Source organism: Amblyomma americanum, chromosome 6, assembly GCF_052857255.1.
Source record: "Amblyomma americanum isolate KBUSLIRL-KWMA chromosome 6, ASM5285725v1, whole genome shotgun sequence".
NCBI classification, from domain to species: domain Eukaryota; kingdom Metazoa; phylum Arthropoda; class Arachnida; order Ixodida; family Ixodidae; genus Amblyomma; species Amblyomma americanum.
Genome location: NC_135502.1, coordinates 82,746,346 through 82,768,706, shown reverse-complemented (window position 1 = coordinate 82,768,706; position 22,361 = coordinate 82,746,346). Strand labels below are relative to the sequence as shown.

Genomic DNA, 22,361 nt, shown 5'->3' with positions numbered 1-22,361 from the left:
ACTTTATGGAGTTAGTCGGTACATGTTCATCAGGGAAAGGCACAGTGCGACTGAGGCAAAAGAAATAGACTACCTCGGGGGGGGGGGGGGGGGGGGGGGGCAGCTAAGAAGATATGAGTGGTTTTTTTTTGCATTTTTAATTATTTTCTGCTTGTACATTTTTGTTTGTTTTTTCGTCAGTGTTCAAATTCACGGATGTTTTTGTCTTGCGCCATCAATCTTTGCTGCAGTGCCACGTGTTTCTGTGTTCTTTTTCACATATTTATTGCGTGACAACAATAAACATCATCATTCGTGAGTTGGCAGTGCGTCTGCTTTCTTCGTCCTGTCTCAGTCACGCTGTGCCTTCACCTGATCATCTAAAGACACCCCGCCTAGTCTACCAGTGCCTTCATCTACAAACATGCAGAAGACCCTCTTGGTACTAACGCCTACAGCCAACTTGCTAGTATGTTGCGACATATATAAATCGGTGCAGGATTTTGTCACCAGCGTGAACGTTTCACCAACACCGTAACACTGTCCCGTTTCAACTTTTCTACAGTCCCTGGCGTGATAAACTATAGGCACATAAATATTTTTTTGGTTGAGGCCCTAAGCCTATGCATCCAACGAAAGTCTATCGCAGCAAGGAACTCGCGCTATTTTGCTTTATTGCATTGTTATTTCTTTTTGCAGCAGCAGCAGCGGTAGCCGGGTGTCAACAACCACATTTTATAACTGGCTGCGGTAATGTCATGCATTCCTAGCAGCCCACGCGCACACTTCGACGGGAACGCAGCCGGGTCAGCGGAGCGGCCTCGAGGAATATGCGTCGCGCGCGCGGTAAACAAATGGGGAAAACAGCAAAAGGCATAAACACGCCCCGTTTTTTGTGCCTGACGGAGGAACGCAGGAAACGTCTCCGCCGGTTTGCGTGAATGGCCGTGGCATCAAAGTCTTGACGTGGGCCGTTGCGTCAGCTTTATTCAAACCTTGATATAGTGACATACATGAATGTACTTCAAGGTGCGTCGTGAGCGTTCCGAGTTTCGCAAGCTAAATGCATAACTGAAGTTCTCTACTCGGAAGCTCGCAGAAGGAGGCGGAGCGACCTGCATTCTGGACTGTGTCCTCTCGGGTCCTGCTGCGCAAGCGTCTGGAATAAAAGTTCAAAAGCAGTTCTTATCCGGAAGCATACCACGAAACTCCTGTTTCGCTTTATTATACGCTTGTAACCCGTATTCGCAGTTGTGAAACTATCAACACACTGTTTGTGCAAATAGGTACGGAAGAAGCCAAGGCTCCGTAACACATAACTAAGTGGCAGGCAACAAACACCTGCCTTCCTGTGTCTAACTAATCCTCCTTACCAACGACGGTTGTCACATAAAAATCCTAATGGATTACAGTGTTATTTTAGAAATAACGCCATATCAATTGACGGTAGAGAGAAGCCAAGCAGATGGGTTTCTTGCAAAAACAAAGCGAACAAGGGAGGGGGAAGCCTCAAGGAGTTTCCCCTCTCTTATTCACATTTTATATACCATATCTATTCATAGGTTATTTATAGGTCATCATATGCAACATTGACGGTGCCAGTACAGTGAAGACGTTTGGAAGCATTTTCGTGCCCGTGTCATCCCTGAAGTTGCCAACCGAGGCGCCTAACGGGCCTACATATGCGTTCCAGGGCTACACAACGACCTTGCGAGTACTACCAACAAAGGTAACATCTTTCAAGCGGGAAGCTGTATTTTCGAGTAACGGAACAGCGGCAGAGAATGAGGGGATAGATGTGTACTTTAGAAACAATTTGTAAGTGGCTTAGGGGTTCTCGTGGGCAAGAGAAGCCTTGCAATGTTTACCAGGAATGACTGCACTGACAGGCGCGTTTGGCTTTTTGTCTGCGCGCATAAGTCGGAATAAAATATAACGATTGTATTTCGGCAATATGACCAACATATCAACGATTTTTTGTATGTAGTTAAAAAACGGTCAAGATATAAGTTTAAACTATGACCTGCATATTTCCCTTTGTTTAAGAACAAGTGAAGCCAGTTCCTTATGTAGTGCTTTGTAGGTAGGGAGCTTGAAATGATTAATCCGGGATGAGCGTGAGGCGCTCTAAGTGTCATTATAGTCATGAAATTGCCTTTGCTGAAATCCCCACTCTCATTGCGGGCCAGAAATATTTACTAGGAGGGCACTCTGCGTCGGCATACGTTTCGCTTAATTTAGAGCATGCAGCCATCAATCAAGTGAACATGTAATTTATGCAGGCTCTCATTTCACTGAGGCACAATGACCACGTACACTATGCGAAGTTATTCTGGACATTGGGTGTACATAAAGAGAAGGAGAAATCACTTTACAGTTAATGCAGAATTGTTATTATCGGAAGGGAACTTGAGAAAATTTCAAATTAACAGCAGAGATCAAAATGAGAAACAAGGACATAGAATACTAACTGCAAAACAATTAGAGCGCTCATCACCAAAAGAAAATCAAAAAGCTTCGCTTATTGCGTAATCTCGCGTGTGATTTTTAACTTACCTTGCATTTTTGCTAAAGCTGCTTCACGACAATTGTTTTGAATGCTTCTTGCTATGGTTTAGCCGAAGCTTTTTTATTACGAGCAGCATACGTTGTCTGCTTTCACTGCCAGTATTTTGCGCGAGAAAACACGACATGGTTCTTTTTTCACTCTTGTTTAGCATAAGGAAAGTACAATGAATAAATTCTGTTGTGTGGTGCTGCCAACAAAATGAGCTCCGACGTTCCATGCAACAGCTAGTCGTTGGCACGGCCTGCCCCGTTTGTGACGCAGCTTGTCAACATCATTTGAGGCTGAAAATGGATGCAGCATCAAGATAACGTGTCCGTCAACACAGGCGAGCCTTTCCTGTCTTCTTTAGTTGCTCGGCCACATGCAAGGCTCTCGGCAGTAGTCTTTGTCAAAGGCGACCGAATTGGTACGTCTCGTAGATGTTCTGTATATATGACCATGTCTTGTCACTTTTTGTGAAAGAGCAGCTGCTGTCCAATAAATTTTCATATCATTCCGTCATGAAGTTAAAAAATCCTATCGAGAAAGTCTGTAGGTTTGAATGAGTCATCAGATAAGATTATGATACATTTGGTTTTATTTTACAGGACTAACCTCCCAAAGGTACTCAGGCCATCAGGGACACCTTAGTGAAGGGCTCCAAATAATTTCGACCTCCTGAAACTATTTAACATGCACTGATGTTGCACAGCACACGTTAGCCGCGGATTTCATCCCGCTCGCTGCGGTAACATTTCGATGTAGGCGAAATAGTGGAGGTCCGTGTACTGTGCGATTTCAGCGCATGGTAGGAGCCCCAGGCGGTTAGTATTATACGCATCGCTCCACTAGGCATCACTCATAGTTTTAGTTGCTCTGGGACGTTAATTCTATAAAACCTGGAGCCGCCGCGGTGGCTCAGTGGTAATGGCGCTCGAATGCTGACCCCAAAGACGCGTGTTCGATCCCAGCCGCGGCGGTCGAATTTCAGTGGAGGCGAAATTCTAGAGGCCCGTGTACTGTGCAATGTCAGTGCACGTTAAAATAATTCTGGATGGTCGAAATTTTCGGAGCCCTTCACTACGGCGTCCCTCATAACCGGAGTCACTTTAGGACGTTAAACCCCCTCATAAACTAATCCTATAAAACCAAACAAATGGGCCAAAATCCTATTTGCTGACCCGTTTAATATCAATACACATTTTGAATATGGAAACGATGTCTTGACCGCATTCTTTCCCGGCCAAGCAGCGAGGCTCAAAGAAAGGTATGCCCATGAATTATCTTGCTGCTAAAGCATAATTAATTATCTATGACAGGAGACGACGCATTTCTAGGCAATCTTGCTTTCCAAAGCAGTCGTGACACTTTCGCTGCAGCCTGAGTTTCGTTGTTAGGTTCTGTTACTAGTGAAACTATGGCCGAGGTCCTGCATTCTTTAAAAGAATCTATGCGAGTGCTTTAACAAAATATGAACCTTCGCTTAATATTAAACTCGTTTAACCGGCTAGACTGAAACTCATGCTAAATTCTTAACGATCGCCTTGCGCATTGAACTGTATTCTTTATTGAACAATTAACTCTGCTGTTCATTATAAACTTCAGGATAGCCGGACACGTTAAAAATGCAATTGAAAAGCTGTAAAGACTGAACAGGAACGCTGCAGAACGTAATTTCTGTAAATGCAGCTATGGTCTGAAGTTCTATTTTTCCACTCCTTTAACACGACGGACAAAAATTGGATGTTCCCGAATTTTCAGCCGCTTATGTATGATATGCAAGCTGTGGTCGTACCTTCGGTGGGCCACGCGACCAGCCATTTGAACAAGGTACACATTGAGGAGCAAAGGTTTACGGCACACGGGTGCCAGGAAAAATTTATTCGGGCGCCGCGAAGCAAGCTAGTCACTTTAAATGCCTGCTATATATTAAAGACACGTAGGTATGAGCATGCTGCGTTTGCTGGTATCAATATCAGGCGAAAGAATCACGAAACGGATGCTGCAGTAAACTTGCTTCCCAGAACATGCATCCAGTAAACGTTTGGTGCTGACAACACGCCGCAAGGCCAGGAAATTTTCGAAATAGGCGCTCATGTTGCACACATTTCGATTATTGAATGCATTATTTTGTACTTCCCTCTTCCCTCAGCCATAAAATTAGCACTCTAGACAAAACTTTCTTCATAAACCGGGCGATGCTGGTATTATTAAACAATGAGGCGCAGCTTTCTAATTGAAAGTTTACATGTATCCGCAGCGTTCAAAAATTGCGTTCCTTGTGATCATTTAATCGTGACCAAGCTGGTAAGGTAGTCGCCAGATACATACTAGTCCAGTCTTACTGTAGCCAGAGGTGCCGCTCCATTTTAACATTGATTGAAATGACATAAAACACCCTCTGAGAACCCCTGGAGATCAGTTAGCGCTGATTAAAGCGCTAAGTAAAGCGCAGGTTCATTTAGACACTCACACTACTTATTGAGTAAATAATATTGGTGCGCGTCTATGGTTTTTTTTTGATAATTTTCGTTAAGGAAAAACCTGAATGATCAGTCTTATGGTGAATTCCAATCACAGGCGCGGAGCGGTCTGCACGCTATGTGACAGAGCGCATGAATCCAGCGCAGAGCGCGCGGCCTGAAATTGCGATTGGAGTACACTTGCTCTGGCCAGAGCATGCAGGCCAGAGCATGTAGGGCGCCGCTATCACCGCTGAAATAGAACGTCACGCGAACTTCCGGTCGGATCCGCCGATTTCGGCGGAGCAGTCCCGACTGCTCCACGGAGCAATGTCGGCTCGGCAACCGCTCCCTGTCTGCGAATGGAAGACGTGATCCGTGCCTCAGATCTGCGTTTAGAGTACAGTTGCTCCGAAAAGAGCAGGAAACGTTGCTCCAGAAGTGCTCCAACTCTGCGATTCGAAGTCACCATTAATAATGGCACAAATCGCATATAATATTTTTCACCGGGATCTACGGTACGCGGAACACTTGAGGCAATGACCGCCCTCGGCTAAAAAGTTATCTTAGAAATGAAAAAGGAAAAAAAGAAACTACATCCTACCTACGTGTCCCATATTGCGGCAGGCAAGCAGAGAGAAAGCAAAATATAAATAATAAAATCGAGTTGAAATCTTTATATTTGTGTGGAGGAACATTATCTGATCCTACCTTGTCTTATTGGATCAAACACATCCCCAGAAGTATAACAGATTAAGGATTATCATTCACATATAGCTTGTTCGGTACTTTTCCTCGCATTCACCGCGGAAACTACCGGCAGAACAACACCTTGTCGAACAATTGTTGCGAAGGAGCTATTGTGCCATCCTGTCGCGCCCTCCGCTCGACGTGCGGAGCCAGAGGTCGCTCCTTGATGCGCAAGGGCAGGTTCGTGACCGCCAATACGACCGCCGAGGGCGGCCGTGTTTACACGCGGCTACGGTGTGTACGGTAGGCCAATGTCGCCAAATGTCCCTGCCTCGTCGCTGCCTTCGGCGGCCGACGGCCGAAGCAACGCCGTGTGACTCGGCGCCCGGAAAGAGCTCGCTTCCGCGATCCATCCTGCGGGCTACGGCCGAAACCCTCGCCCTCGCCTCCTCTACTCTTCTCGCTCCCATTCTCGTGCGCTTTGGAGGGCAGGCTGTGACGCATCGCAGGGCAAACGAGCAAACAGAAAGGTGGCTGCTATTGTCTACGTTTCCTGGTGTCAAACTAAGGTGCAACCTTTAATGACGTCTCTTATTCGAGACTGTTTCGGACAAGTAATGGATAATTATAGATTGGAGCAGGTACAACTACTACTGGCCTTTATAATAACGATGACTACTTGGCCTCCCATTTCGCAGCGGCGTTCGAACGCTTACTTAATCTGTCCTCGTCTTGATGAGCCGTGCTTTTATTGGAGAATGATTTTGACTCTGAACTCTCACAGCTTCTCAATTTCTCACATGCAATCCGAAAACCTGGATATTTCTCCACGAAATGCTTATATTATAGATGTGACAAGACAATCAGCATGTCGGTATTCTTGATCGAAATTAATAAATTTCAGAGAAAAGCCGGACACTGCTCGCTTTTGTTCTCAGCCGCATCCTACGCACAAAAGTCGATGAAGACAGTAGATAAAATTCAAGTTAACTTACACAAAGGTAAACCAAAGCAAACCGAGAGAACCGAAGTGAATGGAACAGTTTGCTGTTTTTTCCCCCATACTTTGCGCGCATGACTCCCCATCCTGGAAGCGCGCTCCAGCTGGCGGAGTGCGCCGCAGACACAGGCTGAATCAGAATCATTGCTAGTCAAGCCGTAACGGCCTGCCTCGCATTGTCGTTTGTACGTGGCCTTGTCGTGAGGTCTGATTCATTGCAGCGTATAATGAAACTGCGCCGCACGGAGAATACGAGAGGCCCTAACCTACATTGTTGGCGGCACTTCTAAAGAACAGCAATTGACGCATGCAGGACAACATCGAAATGAATGTCGCGTTCTAGAAAGAAAAGCGGTCGGTGCGAAACCAACAGCAACAGAAATCGGGACCAGAGAAGGTCCCAAGAGCCCACCAGAGGTGGACCTGGAGTCGAACTGTGTTCGGCGGCCGGTAAAAAATGACAACAATAAAGGACACCATACTTTGCTGTTTTCAAAGATTCTCGCAATAAAGTACGTTCATCAAGAAAAGCACAGAGTAAGTATAACTTCTGATAAGTAAGAAGTTTTTAAAATTATGTGGCATACAGATTTTTAAAAAAATTCTCCAGGCGTCCCATTAATTGTTTGTGGATTGTGACCAAAAAATGCATTCCTTCTGACTCCCAGACAAGGATACGGGCACTGCTCTAATGAATATTGCGGTGGTAATAGTTCAAGACTGTTGGGCGAGGCCTGTTTTATAGTGGACAGGATACTGCTTTTAATAATGACTTTTATAGTAAGGGCAGAAAAACTGAAGTGGAAAACTCGTGAACATACCTCAAGTTTGCTGCCAAGCTCAAGCACAAAAGCCTCGTATATAATGCAATTTTATTTTCCTACTGCTCCTTCCGCTTCGAAGACATTCTATTATGACAGTACACATCTCGGATACATATACCAATGTTTGAAATTCTTGATATAGCAAAAAACCAGCGAAAAGCTTGACGCAGAACCAGAAGAAGGCACACACACTGTCGCCGGATGTTTCACTCAGCCATACTTTGCAGAAGCCCAGTGTCGCAATAAAATGTTCCAGAATTCAATGGGAATATCAAACGCACCGTTTATCGCAAATATAGTAACAATCACAGTTCGATTTCTTTAATTTTAAGCTTGTTGCATGACAGTTGTGGCCCGGATTTTCTTTATTTTTATAGTGGTAGCTACGAAGGAACAGGTTATGTTCTATAAAGAGTGCTAATATAGTCATGTGCAAAGAGGTATCCACTGCTAATATATACTACACCGATACCGTTCTGAAGTTCCAATGGACTTTCGCTGTGGTTTTTTAACTTGATAATGTACTAAGATGTACGAATATTGTGAACCCCGCCATATCAGCGTAGAGGACATAATTGTTTCTTTTTTTCTTCCTAAGATTTCGTCCGTTCTCTGTAACAATGTTCTATGCTCTTTGCATTGCATGAACTAAGAAAGCTGAAATGTCCTACGTCTTCATTTGCAAAAACATTGTAGACAGAGCGCTATATCGTTCGAAGCTTATTTCACTCGGACGCATGCCTTAGGTGTGTACACTTTTTTACCCGATCATCAGCAAGCATATCCTCGTGATCAAAAGACCGAGGGTCAGGCAGACCACCGCGGTCTTTGGAAAGTCACTCGGAAGTGAGGTCAATCGGTTGCTCGTGTGACCTTGGTAGCCGCACATGAGGGACGGGGATTCCGCTGCCCTCGAAAATACGAAATCACTCGCCATCTCACCACTGAAAGGGGAGGACACCGCAGCGGACTTTGAGTGTTGTCACTACTACCCATGGTTGCTCGCGCTCGCTTCAGCCTCGCGCTTGAGGGGAGGGGTAACAACAACATGAAACGAAAAGCGCGCGGAAAGCTAGGCAGATGCGCGACAACCAAGATAACAGGAAGAAAAACGCACAAAAAAAAGAGAGAAAGGATCGAGGAGGAGGCGGCGGAAGCGTGCGAAAGTGTTGCCTGTATCGCTAGTGCTATCATGGCGAGAAGGCGGGAAGAGGCGAGGGGCAAATCGGCGCGAGCAATGCTGCGCGCGCGGAGGTGTGCCATGTTCCATTGCCGATCTCGTAGGAAAAAATGGGTCAATGAAAACCTCTTTCCTCTCACGGGTCCCGAGCGCTGCGCGCGCGCGAGCGACGCAACGTTTGCCGAACACTGGGCCAGTAGATACATGACACATTTGGAAGGACACTCGAGGAGACGTTGTGTGGTGCCCATGCTTAAATACACCGCCGAAGCCCGCCAAGATCAGAGCGCCCCGAGAAACTCGAAGGTGCCATCGTCGCTGCATAGCGCGCAAAGCCGACTGCCACCGCTAGCACCGGAACCGGAACGCAAGTCCACATGCTGCCAGAGGTGCAAGTCCGCCTGCTCGGCCTCTTCGTCTTTGTGCTATGGCTGCTGGATGAGCCAAGAGGCACCGCTGCGATGGGTGAGCGGCCGCTCTCCTGACACGCGCCCTGCGGCACCCGCGTGCTCGAGCCCGCCGGAGTGCTTCCATATAGCTGGGATTTTTACTTCCGGTGTCCATTGACAGGATTACCGACCACGGAAGCTGACGTGCTCTAGTGTCAGTGGAAATGCAGTGTTAATGCTATCGTTAACTGTGGGACTGGAAGCACCCCATTTGCAGTTTTCACGGGCAGGCCTCATACTACCTTCCGGTGCACCTTGACCCTGATTCTGACTGGGGCTAATTTACTTTCTTCCTCGGCGTTAGGGCGAAATTTGGTGCATAAGTGTTCCCAAGCTTAAGAACCACATATATAGAGGCTTGTACATGAAATCATCCTGCTTCCGGCCGGAAATGGAAATTTGTTTCCTGTTTTCTTTCTTGAGCTGAGTCTCCAGTGGAATGATCTTCAAATTGAAACGTAACACCATCGCGTATATCTTTCCCCATCTATGTATCTGTAGGCCACTGTGTGATGCTTTAAAGTCCAGGCTTTGTGCTCGTTCCGCTAAGGAAGGTTTGTTCCGGATTATTTTGCCCACACTTGCTGATGGCTTGAGGGACCTTTTTGAGCTAGGGCGGCAATCTGATGCTACAGTTGTCGCAAAGAGCACAACTCAGCCCCAAGCTTTTACCCTACTTGCACATTGTGTTGAGAAAAATCTCTCACCCTGTAGAAAATAACGACCTCAGCTAAGTTCCCAGAGGCATACGCGCTGGAATAAGTGAACATCATAATCTTATTTGCAACGAAGCAGATACTTTCATTTATTAGAGCGCTGCTTGCTCATTTGAATGCGATCAACGTACGCTCGATTTCAAGGTCAGCACTTGGTAATTAACTAAAGGAGTCCGTGTTTCTTTTTTTGTTTCTCATTAAGTTAAACCGTTAGGCCTGCCAGAACGTTCATATTGGAAAGATTGAGAAATTAGAAACGGTGGACCGTATTACCGAAACGCATTAAACTTTTGCGGCTTTAGGTGTGTAAAGGCAAGACCAACCGCTCACTCTGCACAAGGCGCGTAAATGGTGGCAGCGGCTGCTCGATTACGGCCGCTCCGCTATGGCATAACCCGCGTGCTTCTGCCGGCGCGCGAGCAGAGTCACAGGGAAGCGGGGGAGGGCATAACGGGCGCGATATTGCCGAGAGCAACCCCTTTGATGGCCCATTTGCCCAAGTCGCCGGATGCGCCGCGGAGGTGTGCGTGTGTGTACACGTCGCTGGGATGCCAAGAGCGCAATTAGCTTTGCTCGAATTGGGTCAATCGCATACGCTCCAGCGACATAACAATGAGCACGTGTTTTGCGCGCCGTTTAACGGGCCGGACCAGCGTACTTTTCCATTTGAGTTCGCCGCTAACGTTTTCGCCATGTTAACGGTTATGGAAGCGGCACCCTTTCTCGAGCATTGCGAGAGTTTTGGCTTAGGAGCAGGTGTTGAGCGTGTCTAGTTAGGCCGGAGCCTACATGTTGTTTGCTATAAAGCGATAAACTAGTTTTGTCTTGAACAATCAGGGGTCAATAAAATAAGAAGAAAAAGTTAACCTATAAAAGAGTTCGAGTGTTTAGTCCGTGGCATTTTGCCTGAGGAGCAAATTCACAGAAAAAACTAATTGTTTCATTGCACGTTCTCGGACAGTAACTGACCTCATTGTGCACATTTTAAGTGCGTATTTCCGAGCGAGAAAATTTAGAATAAATTATTTTAAAATGCTCTGCTTTCGAGTAAACAATGCGCTGGTTCATCTGGTGCTACGTTTGCTTTTATCAGTATTTCACGACATTTTTTTTTCTCTTTCACAACAGTCCCCCATCGGGCTTGCGGCCTTCGGACTGCTAGACGTGCTCGGGTGGTCGGGGGCCAGGTCGCATACGATGGAGAATTCCCCTGGCTGGTGAGTTGGCGTTATAGCTCTACTATAGCGTTTTTTATCGAAATGAAGAAATCCGCCATTTCAAATATAATCGTGATAAAGCAGGCCCCGCGATATGTTAACTCTTCGGGGGCCTTAAGACATGTCCTATAAACGTTCCCAGGCTAACGGCGTTCCATAAACGCGTGTTTTGCGTTTTACGGGGAGTTCTCACTGGAATATTTTTCTCTCGTCACAACAACGTGCGCAAGTTAAGCAATTTGCCATATAAACATCCTCTTCGTACTCAAACGCTACTTAAGTCCTTTGCTTCGCTCAGTACAGAACAAGTGGGAATTAAAGCAAGAATGTTGTACTGAGGTGGTGGTTTTACGTTATCGGCCCCGGGCGCAAAGCTTGGTCGCGACACCTGGGGGCACATCTCCAACTCCACACGCTCATAAGAATGCATATTCACTAAGCCTAAATTTCTCTTTTTTTCCAGTGTGCTAGAGTATGTTTATGCATTAGATAGGAATATAAAATTAATTTGTCTTCTTCTTAAAAGTAACTTTCTGGTACAATATTAGGTACTTCATCTTACCGGTAAGAGGACGTAGGTCTAATATGGTGGCAATACTGTGTTGCTGCGAGCTGGAAGCATGTTGCATTTATTCCTTTTGTTTTCTTTTGCGCTCAGCGCAGCTGCTTCGGCTTCCTATATGATTAACCAGTACGCAAAACTTTCATCTTGCACAAGGTTTTACTCATAGTTTTGCAATATTTGCCTCTTATGGTCTATCCTGTGCATAATAAATAATAAAACGCTGCCTCTCGCTTGAAAATTGAAGGCTTCACAGATTTCTAGTCTACGTTGTGGTACACAGAATCATTTTTAAACTTGTTATGTCGCTATCTTCGGAAGCTGTCATTTACATACTAACGATGAAATGGTGTTTTGCAGGTGTCCATACAGTTCGTGCCGTCACTTGGGGAAAACAAATGTGGTGGCACCATCCTGAATGAAAGGTGGATCCTTACAGCAGCTCATTGCTTTTACGGGTAAGTGTATGATGTGTTGCGCCTAGCAATGCGATATACTGTTTCGGGATGAATTTCTGATTGAAATTTCTATTATTTTTTACAAACAGTAACAGCCGCCGCGGTGGCTCGGTGGTTATGGCGCTCGGCTGCTGACCTGAAGGACGCGGGTTCGATCCCAGCCGCGGCGGTCGTATTTCGATGGAGGCGAAACGCTAGAAGCCCATGTACCGTGCGATGTCAGTGCACGTTAAAGAAACCCAGGAGGTCGAAATTTCCGGTGCCCTTCACCACGGCGTCCCTCATAGCCTGGGTCGCTTTGGGACGTTAAACCCACACAAACAAAACAACTATTAACGCGTACTCCTTCATATTTTCTGCCCTATAAGTGTTCCAGTAAAAGAAAACTAATTGTGCACCGGAGTGAAAAAAAGTTGAAAAAGTATTGTACGAATAACACCAATTCCAGAAAGCTGTTTTCAATGCGCACGACTTCAACTGTTATGAGCTTTATCATGCTTCAAACGCCAGGGACCATCGCTTTGAAACTGGCTCACACCGCGAACAGTGTTAACTGTCGAAGCTGCCCTAAAATAGAAATATTTTCGTTTCTGTTCCTGCCCCGTGTGACTCGCAGGTACACAAAGTCCAACTTCGTGGTTCGGGTCGCGGAGTATAACCTTCGCACTAAGGAGCCGCGGACACCAGCCATGACTTACACCATCGACAAGCTAGTCATGCACCCGGAATACCGCAAGGTGAAGAAGTATGACAACGACATTGCCCTGGTTCGCCTCAGCCAGAAGATCCAGTACAGCGAATACGCGCAGCCAGCTTGCCTGCCGAGTCTCACGCTGGCCGACACCACGGGCATCAACGTCACCGTAGTCGGCTGGGGACAGGTGTCCGAGGATGTTCCGAAGACGCCAGGTGAGACAACTCCGTCTCTGACAATCGCTTACATTCTTTCGATATCCAATCCCGAAAAACAAGACGAAAAAAATTGTTAACGGTTTTGTTTCAATGTGAGTTATGGGCCTTCATAAAACTTGAGATCCTGTCATAGTGTCCTACCTTTTTATCTCTCTCTCTCTCTCTCTTGCACACCTCTACATAACCCTTCTTTCTTCGGTATTTTATCAACTTGAAAAAGGAGAATATTGCATTCATTAAGTGATTATCTCCTACCGCTTACTTTGTTCATTATCGGATCACAGAAAAGTAACATCTCCTCTTGAGAGACGTGACATAAAGTAAAAACGTCTTGTGCGCTAATCACCAAGACAAAAAAGAGGTACAAATATTTACTATCAACGTCACACGATTTCAAAATACTGCCGTGATAAAAAAAATACGCATTTGGTTTGCTGTTATATGCATGGTAACCATAGATTTTATCGGGTCACATTGTTTTGTTTACTTTGGTGTTTTACGAATTATTACGCAGCGGTTCCACTCAAAGCGGTCCTGACGGTCTTCGACAACCACATTTGCAACACCTGGCTGCAAAACCACTCCATGCGAGTCCTCGACAACCACATGTGTGCAGGCCTCGAAGAAGGAGGCAAGGACGCTTGCCATGTAAGCAAATTCAAGTCTCGCTCTCTCATATTCACAGCTTAACTTTCTTAACAGTTGAATCGTTGTCTTTCGATATTGGCGATATTGGCAAGCCGGCTTTCCAGCGAACTATGAACCTTTTTTTAGGAACTTAATCTGGCAGCTGCACTAAATGTATTCTTCTGCAAGAATGCAGATTCACATACAGTTTCCGGTATAATCTTACTGACAAATAATAAGGGCAGAGAACCGATCAGCTTAGTTGCTGGCCAGTTAAAGTTTCTACAACACTGACAATATGTAGCTTTATCGTCTTAAATGTGACTGCGGCTCCGGTGGCTAAGCGTTTTAAAAGGGCCCTGGGTCACTAGTTCTGGCCAATTTCTGCGTTTTTTTTATTTTATCTCTATCGTAATTATTCGAGCCGATTATTGAAGACTTGGTAGTGTTGCAAAGTAAAATCTGAAATACCTAATCAGTACCAATACTTCGGCACCGAAATAAAACACCAGTACCCGAGCAACGGTGGTGTCTTTGGGCTTTGAATACACCCCTGAAATTCCTGCAAAGCGTGGGCGATTTCTTCCATGGCCGTTAGTAACAAGCCGTCCCCAGAAGCATTACGAGCTACACTCGCAGGCTACTAAAGGATAATTGTTTGCCTTGGTTTGAAAGAATAGCTTAAAAAAACGAGCAGAGTAAAAAGCATGGACTTTGTCTGGACGACCTGGGGCTTTCATATAAATTCGCTACCAAACTGTTTGTCACACTAGAGGCAACTTGGTTGTTGCCAACATCAGTTTCTGTGCCGTGCCATTCGCGTGCCGAAAATATACACTACGTAACTACTCAATACATTTAAATCTTTATTCTTGCTATTTGCGCTCAGACCAATTATCGACATATAAAAGATATGCGGAAGAAGCAATACGTGACTAACCGTTCCAGTTGTTCAGCTTTTCACATTAGTACATTTGAAGTCACATGTCTGCCGTAACATCCGTGAACCACTCTCCTATGAAAGAAAACTCGACTTTGGGACAACCTTGGAAACATGCAAGCACAACATACACAACTTCATTCGTCTTTCCTGAATGTTTGAGTCGTAACAATTAAGGGCTCTAATTAAAAAGCTGTGGTGGAATAAATGGGCACACAGTGCTCATAGAACGTCGCAGGCTATGCACCTGCTTGCCTATTCGTGCAAACCAAAAACGTTTGCGTAAGATTATCGGCTTTGTACAGGAGCGCTCAGAGAAATTCTTGTTATAATGTGAAACCTCGGTACAGCTGAAGTAAAACGCCAGATGTCGCATTTTGAAGCTGTTCGTTCGTTTATAACGCGCGTAAGATGCAGCAAGTAACTCTGAGGCAAAACCGCGTCAGTTTTTTGTCACTGTGATCGTTTGTCGCGTTGCCTATTTAGGCAGGTTACTATGTAAGGATTTACAGGCATGAACAATACGAAAAAGAATACGCGCATTGGTGCTTACTATTTGAGGGATTCTTTGTTAGGCTTTGCCACTTCTACACCACCATTCATGTATCCAGTACGGTCATGCCGTTCTTTAGCCTAGTTTGGTTTGCACCTTACGTAACCAGGCGTCATAATCATTCAAACGGCGAATTTATTTTTAGTCCGTATCGAACATGAAAATACCTTGATGGGATTGTTCTTTGCAGGGAAAACTATAGTTCAAAAAACAAAAGTTATGTTTCATTCACAGTTGGGGATAATCGATGACTACATGTTTAATATACCCCGCACTTTCATATTGCTTCTTCTTTCACGAATAGCGTTAGAAGTACACCAATATGCAGCGAAACATCACCGAGTGGAGTTAAGCAGACATATCATCACTGTATGCAAGCACTGAGGTGCAAAATTTTAGCACCTTACATCGCGCGTAAATTTCTAATGTTCCGGATGCTAGTACATTCAGATGCAACAACCATACTCCACTTTCTACCCACGTTGCCGGCTTTCTTGTAGAGACGGAACTTTCACCAAAAACATTCGCTAAGTGCCCGACTCTTTGTGTTCTAATAATATGACGTGACAGCAAGATCTCATTACGAACGCGTACGCAGGGCGACTCCGGAGGACCCCTCCTGGCTGTGAACCACCGTCGCTCTGTGGTCGTGGGTGTGGTGGCTGCCGGCGACGGCTGCGCCCTGCCCAAGACGCCCGGCATCTACACGCGGGTCACGGCGTTTCTGCCTTGGATCATGGACCACATAACGGCGGACAGCACCGACCGAGACAACATCGCCAGGCTGTGACACGATACGCGCCGGCTGTACTCTGAGATGTTGGTATAGTACGTGTGGTACATAACAGAGAGGTTGCCTGCACGTTGTAGCGCTTTTGTTTTGCCGATTGTTTACGTCGTGATATTATAAGAGAACATCGCGGGTGATTTTTTGACGCAACCATTTAAAGAGCATCGTGCTAATCACTTATTTCTTAGTTGAATTTGATGCTAAAGTGCTATTGAAATACGATGTGCGCTCCATGGAGAAAAAGTATCATGCTGTCGAGCGTGGAATTACTGCAGTCACATACAGGGTTGAAGCTCCCTCTTTAAGAACCAAGAATGCTTCTTGTCACAGCGTAATTGAACCACGACTTTTAACTCCCCATTGGCATATCCACATTAATTTTTAAAAGGTGTTTGATTACGCTGCAGTGCACTGAAGCAATATGAAATTTATCGAAGGAGGCATTAATGCTCGGCTAGACTTCAGCCTTCGTATGTAACTGAAAAACTTGTTTTCATGGTTAGGAATAATCACATGCGCAGCGAAAAGGTGGTTTAATAGAACAGGTTTCTTGTCCTACATACAAATAAGAGGTTTTACCCCAGAGAGATACCTTTTACAATTGTGTTCTTGCGCAGAGATGTGAACCGACAAAAAAAAAAGGCGAAGTGATTTGTTTCTGCGCCCACTCAGAGCAGTGGTCCGGACTCAAGAGAGTCACTGTTCTTCGTTTTGCGTTGAATTCAAGCCCAAACAAAGATCAAGGCATTGTATTAAAAAACCGACTACACTAAGATGAAGAAATTGAGCACAAGCAGTGAATACGCCACCATCTAAGAAAAGCTTCCGGCTGACTGGAACTTGATTTTTTTATTGAAGTGATATGTTTGTTTTAGTTTTTCCTACGCATAAGCCCATGGCGAGCAGGGGGGCCAGGAAAGTGTCTCCTAAGTCGCGGAAAATATTATTTCGGCGCTTTTGAAGCTAGTCATCACCCTTGCACTAGAAAGAAAAGATGTTTATCCTAGCTGTGTCCCTGCTGAGACAATGTTTCAAGTGTGAGCTACTATATCATGTGTTATTGTTTCACCATCTTCATTTGCAAATGTGTCCTTAGGAAGTAACGTTTTTATATCCATCCAGCATTCGTTTTTTAGTCATGTATTTGTTACCTTCATTGTGCATATAGGCATATTTATGAATATGGTTCTAGCACAGCAGTACAGGGTAATTCCAACAACCTCAACAAAAGATTCGAACGAAATTATGCCTATTCCGCAATGAAGGCAAACAACGTAGCATTACAAAGCAGTATTGTGTACTCCGTGAACCCTATTGGCTGGCCTTTGCTAATGTAGTGCTACGCTGAAATTAAAATGAAAAAATTGATTTACCTAAATGAAGGGAAGTGCTTTATAGCACTGTGCTACATAATAATAGCATTATTCATTAACTGAAATTTGATTTTTTAACCATCTAGGCGTTTATGAATATGGTTGTTACTGAAATACGAGGTATTTCCAACAGCTCCAAAATTTTTCAAACAAAATTGCGTTCAATGCGCACAGAAACCAAATAACGTGGCATCTCCATGCAGTACTGTGTACTCTGCCGACATTATTTGCTGGCCTTCGCTGTTGTCGCGCTACACTTGAGTAAAAATGATAGAATTGATTTACTTAAACGAACGTAAGTTCTTTAAAACAAAATGCCGCCTAATAATGGCATGATTAGTTCATTGAAATTTCCTTTTTAAGAATCTAGTCTATCTATTTCATTCATTTTGAGAAACAATGAAAGTGGAATTCTTATTGGCATCATCATTGATAGTTTTCACTCTTATATGCGCTATCATTGCTAGGTGGGACACTCGGCATACTTCATATTTATATTTGTACAGAATAGGCCTTAGATCATACATTCAAATATTTGTACATACAATGTATTCTGCTGGAGTTAGATCCTTTAGAATCCACCAATGCACAGTTTCCCATTAGGGCACCTTTTTTTTTATAGGAGCTAGGTAAGGTGTCTTCGCACCACCCTTTTTATTTTTTGCTTTTACCTCGCTGTGTAATCGCTACAATTTCGTTGCATTGAATTTACATACCTTTAGCTTCCTCACCAAGATCAATGTCGTGTTCCAAGTTGACAAAACTGATTGCAAAAGGCACTAACTGATTTTCACATTTATTCGTGTTATTTCTGATATTGTTATGCCGTTCAGAGTCTGCAGAACTGCGCACTAAGCTATGAGGTGATGCACAGCTGTATGCCATATTCACGCGGCTGCAATGTTACGGAATTTTAAGCGAGGTTCTTGAGGCTGAGAAACCAAGTTTCCGCCTGAGTGCTACTAGTCATTTCTTTTGTTAACGGCTCCTTGCTCCCCCGTGTGGAGCGGAGCGTATTCTTTGCTTTTGCATTTACTGGACTTGCACTTCACAGAAGTTTTTCGGCATACACAATGAAGATTTTGCAAGTTAATTCATTTTGTTAGTATAATGAGCTCTTAGAAATGTACAGTATCATTCTAACTGTGTATTTTATGTGACTGTAGTGGCCATTCCACTGCCGCGTGCCTGTGAACGTGCGAAAGTGATGGACTGCAATAACTGTGTACATTGACAGTGTTATCCGTATGACTGTAAGCTTGCCGTCTCGGTTAGCTGAGGTGACAGAGCGACTGCTCCGGTGAAGCGGTGGTCCCGGGTTTGAACCCCGGAGCAGGACGAATTTTTCTTAAACTACAAAGTTCCTGAGAAAGCTGTATAGCTTTCATTTGTAGCTGTATGGCTGCGTTTGGGTGGATGCCAATGAGTAACTACTTCAATCTTATGGTAAAAACAATGTTCGTTGCAATGTTGTATAGAGCACGACGGTTTATGATGCAGTCACCATAACGACAAAGTTTACACTTGCCTTGTGTGCTGATTGATATTCATTTGACTAAAGACGTCGACAAAAAGAAAGCTCGTGTGTTTACGACTTGTGTAAATATTTGTGCATAAATATGAGCAGCTTAATGCAGCAATTTGCAACGTGCAAACATACTTGGTGAAGAAATTTATTTTACGCTCGTTGTTGACGATTTATAGGTTTATTCTGAATTAAAGAAATGCTGTTTTATCTTGCCAGTGAACTTGTTGCAGATGTGTTTTATGCATCCTAATAAATTGTTTTGCGATAGCCGAGATTCATGATCTTACAATTTCTGAAGTGAAGTCATCAGGTTTCACGGAAACACAAGAGTGTACATCCTGAATAACAGAGGGCCACTAATTTTAACTACCACAATACCGCCATCAGAGCAACTTAGAAAAGAAAAGGATGGTCGTCGCGGCAATTTCGAAGAGCAAGACCATAGGCGAAAGGAAGTCGCCCCCAGGCAGCTACAATTGCTGTCTGAATATTTATAATTTACCACAGCACGCTCGACCATCAACCCGCTTGATTGCTTCTTAGTGATGTTGGATAAGTTTAAACAAGGTGCATTACATATGTTCACATGCTTCGTGGCCCATGTGTTGAAGAATGAAGCCCATTCATTCTGAGCAAAAGCTTGCCCACTACGCTCACATTAGTACTTCATGATACAAGAAAGCTCAGTTTAATAATGAACACAGAATTAAAAAAAACTGAATAAAAGGTTGCACGTATTTTTTATTTACAGAGAATATTGCAATATATAGCATACACCTTCACAGAGACCACAACTTCTACATGCAGCCAAATACTTGAAAATAATACACTGAATAATTTATTTGAAATAAGAAATTTAAGACAAGGACCCGTCGACGTCTCCATCTGCATTTCAGACATACTTTTATATTCTTAGCAGCAGTTGGTTCTGGTTTGATGCTCTTAAGCTTTACATAAGAGCATCCGCCTTAGTCAAGCCTTCCTTTGTTGTGCCTTCCTATCCTGTAAGACGACAAAACATCTGTCAAAGCCACCTGTTCAATATTATCAATGTCCTTTACCTCACACAGTCTTCATGATCTTTCACACACATGCACAGGATTCGAACAGCAGTGCACTGATAACATGTATGTTCATATATACAGAGAATGGCAGGCTAGTTTCGAGCCTGGGAATGGTGCACTGTAGAGAAAAGAAAGCGTCATTTTACAATGGTAATTTCATTTTTGAGCAACATCTTAACGCATGCTCAGCATCATGCACATACAAACAAGCATCTGCTACAAGATTTTGCCTCCTCTGTACCGCAGTGCACCGCTCCAGGTCCTTCAGACAAACGTGATAACCCTGGCGTGTTATGCAGATACGACAAAGTCAGCTTGAAATATAATATCAGCCTAATACGTTCATGGCTCCAAAAGCAACGCACGACTAAATTTGCCGAAATTGCTACATGCACTTTCCCTGAGCTGAGTTGCCATTTATTAGTAATTGAAGGCTTCTCTCTGGCCGAAATGTTTCTGTGCGCGTTGGCTACCCAGAAAAAAAGAAAAAAAACATAGACGATGGCCAACGACTCTTCTTGTCGCTCGCCCTGTCGCAGGAGAGGCTGCAGCTAGCGGCTGCTCCTCAGGTGACTCATTATCCAGGGCATGTAGGAAGTGATGCGGGTGTAGAGTCCCGGGAGCAGGGGCCGAGCACAGCCGATGCCACCGGATACGACGCCGATCACAACGTAAGTGTCACCTTCCAGGACCATCAGGGGCCCGCCGGAGTCTCCCTGCGCCAGCGGGGGTGCGGGGTAGAAACACGTGACTGAGTTAGCGACCTTAGTTTCATTTCAGAAGGCGCTGTGAAGTTTCTGATTAACTACCGCTACATCCGTACTAGCTTCTGCAGGGAGTATTATTAGCGAGATGAAGGCATGCCAACGGCAGCTTCAGAGCCAGCTGAAGGTTTTGTATTTTTGGTCTTGCATATCCTTCGCTGACGGTACGGAAGAAACAATGCACAGACGAAACAATGCACAGACTAAAGGAAGGACTATGAGGTCTCAAGTGCCGGTAGATAGGAGAAAATATTTTTTTGAATAGAAGCATACTTGGGAAAACGTACTAAACTGCAACGAAGCTTACCCACGGAGGTTTAATCAGTGTATTTCCGTAGAGTAATTTCGTTTCTTGACTAGACCGGTGACACCTATGTCGCAAAGGCAGTGTGACCACAGCAAGCAAATGTAACATGGTTCCGCAATTATAAACAGGTCTGGACTGGTGCAAGAAAGAAATTGTAATGATCACTCTATGAAGGGGTCGGAGATAAGTTATTATGCGCTTCAGAGCAAAACGTCAACCTCACTGCCATCATCAAAAGCATTAAGCATGGATTTCCAGGCGAAATTATACTGCAGCTATTACCCCTTCTTGCTGTTAAGCGTAGTTTTCCCGCCACCATTCACAGAAATAGTTTTTGTTTAAGGTACCATAGTCCGCGCGTAATGTCAAAACGCACATGTCATTCATGTTCAGCGCAGTCGAATTTTTAAAACGCAATCAAGTTATTCAAGTTATATAGGAGGACAGTGCGGCAGAAACATCTTCTTTTCTCTATATATCCCGTCCTTATGTGATATCCGACATGGCCACAGAGAGGTACTTGAGGAGTGCTTTTGACAACAAGCGAGGAACTTTCGCATATATGAAATCAATTTGCATTTTTTCTCTGGTGTTAGGATAAAGTGCTGCTGCTCTTTGTCTTACAACGAAAAATTTGGCCGGACAGACAACAACCAAAAGTACGAAATTCTCTCTAAAAAACGCAACTTTGAGCACATTGTGAAATATACGTATTTTGTCAAATATTCTCCCGGCGTTTGCTATCTTCACTACGCAGGAGCTCACCGTGCAGGCGTCCTTTTTGCCTTCTTTGTGTCCGGCGCAGAGTTGCTCTCTGGCTACGCGGATGGACTTCTTGGCCTGGGTGTACAGTCCGTTGCACTCCCCGTTGGTCATGAGCTGCACCTCGACTTTCTGCAGGACGTCCGTCATGTACGCACTCAGGCTCTCGTCCTTGAAGGAATCTGCATGCGTTAGAACGAAGGAGACAGCATGCATAATCGACCTGGCTGCAAGATATGAACATTTCGTGTTCTTGTCGACAACCTTAATATATTTAGGTGAGACATGTAGGAATGCGGGCGAAGCTGCAAGCTTCAATTAAGGAAATGAACCTTAAAAATGCACATAAAATATGAACATTGAGACCTGCGGCATTCATTCCACAATTAATGCAAAATGCATTGTAAGGGTTTCAGACTGTGTTTCATGCTGTTCGGGGTCCGCTCTTCACTATAACACTTTCGCGCCAGCTCTACAGAGCTAACCTGTCGAGGTCCAATCTGACCTTACAGTATACGCTACGCAGGTCTTTATTAGATAAAAGTCTATAAATTTTATTTATTCATTTATTTTCAACATACTGCCAACCTCTACAGGGGTTATAACAGCAGTGGGTGAACAGACATTTATATTTATTCACCATTCTATTTGTGGCT

At 44.5% G+C, this 22,361-nt stretch overlaps 2 protein-coding genes across 2 annotated transcripts in view; one reads left to right on the top strand and one right to left on the bottom strand.

Annotated features, from left to right (window-relative positions):
• Positions 1-8,917: 8,917 nt before the first annotated feature.
• LOC144094812 (venom protease-like) lies at positions 8,918-16,196 on the top strand. The gene is made up of 6 exons (XM_077628704.1): positions 8,918-9,148; positions 10,977-11,065; positions 11,988-12,085; positions 12,702-12,994; positions 13,512-13,645; positions 15,716-16,196. The coding sequence occupies exons 1-6, from the start codon at positions 9,061-9,063 to the stop codon at positions 15,905-15,907; spliced, it is 894 nt and encodes a 297-aa protein (XP_077484830.1). The 5' UTR covers positions 8,918-9,060; the 3' UTR covers positions 15,908-16,196.
• Positions 16,197-20,277: 4,081 nt separating this feature from the next.
• Positions 20,278-22,361, bottom strand: part of LOC144093803 (serine protease 33-like) — a 33,431-nt gene continuing 31,347 nt past the window's right edge. The window contains exons 5-6 of the mRNA XM_077627508.1: positions 21,709-21,887; positions 20,278-20,588 (exon numbers count right to left, since the gene is read on the bottom strand). Coding sequence (XP_077483634.1) covers positions 20,424-20,588; positions 21,709-21,887 — 344 coding nt within the window. The 3' untranslated portion in view covers positions 20,278-20,423. The remainder of the gene's footprint in view (positions 20,589-21,708; positions 21,888-22,361) is intronic.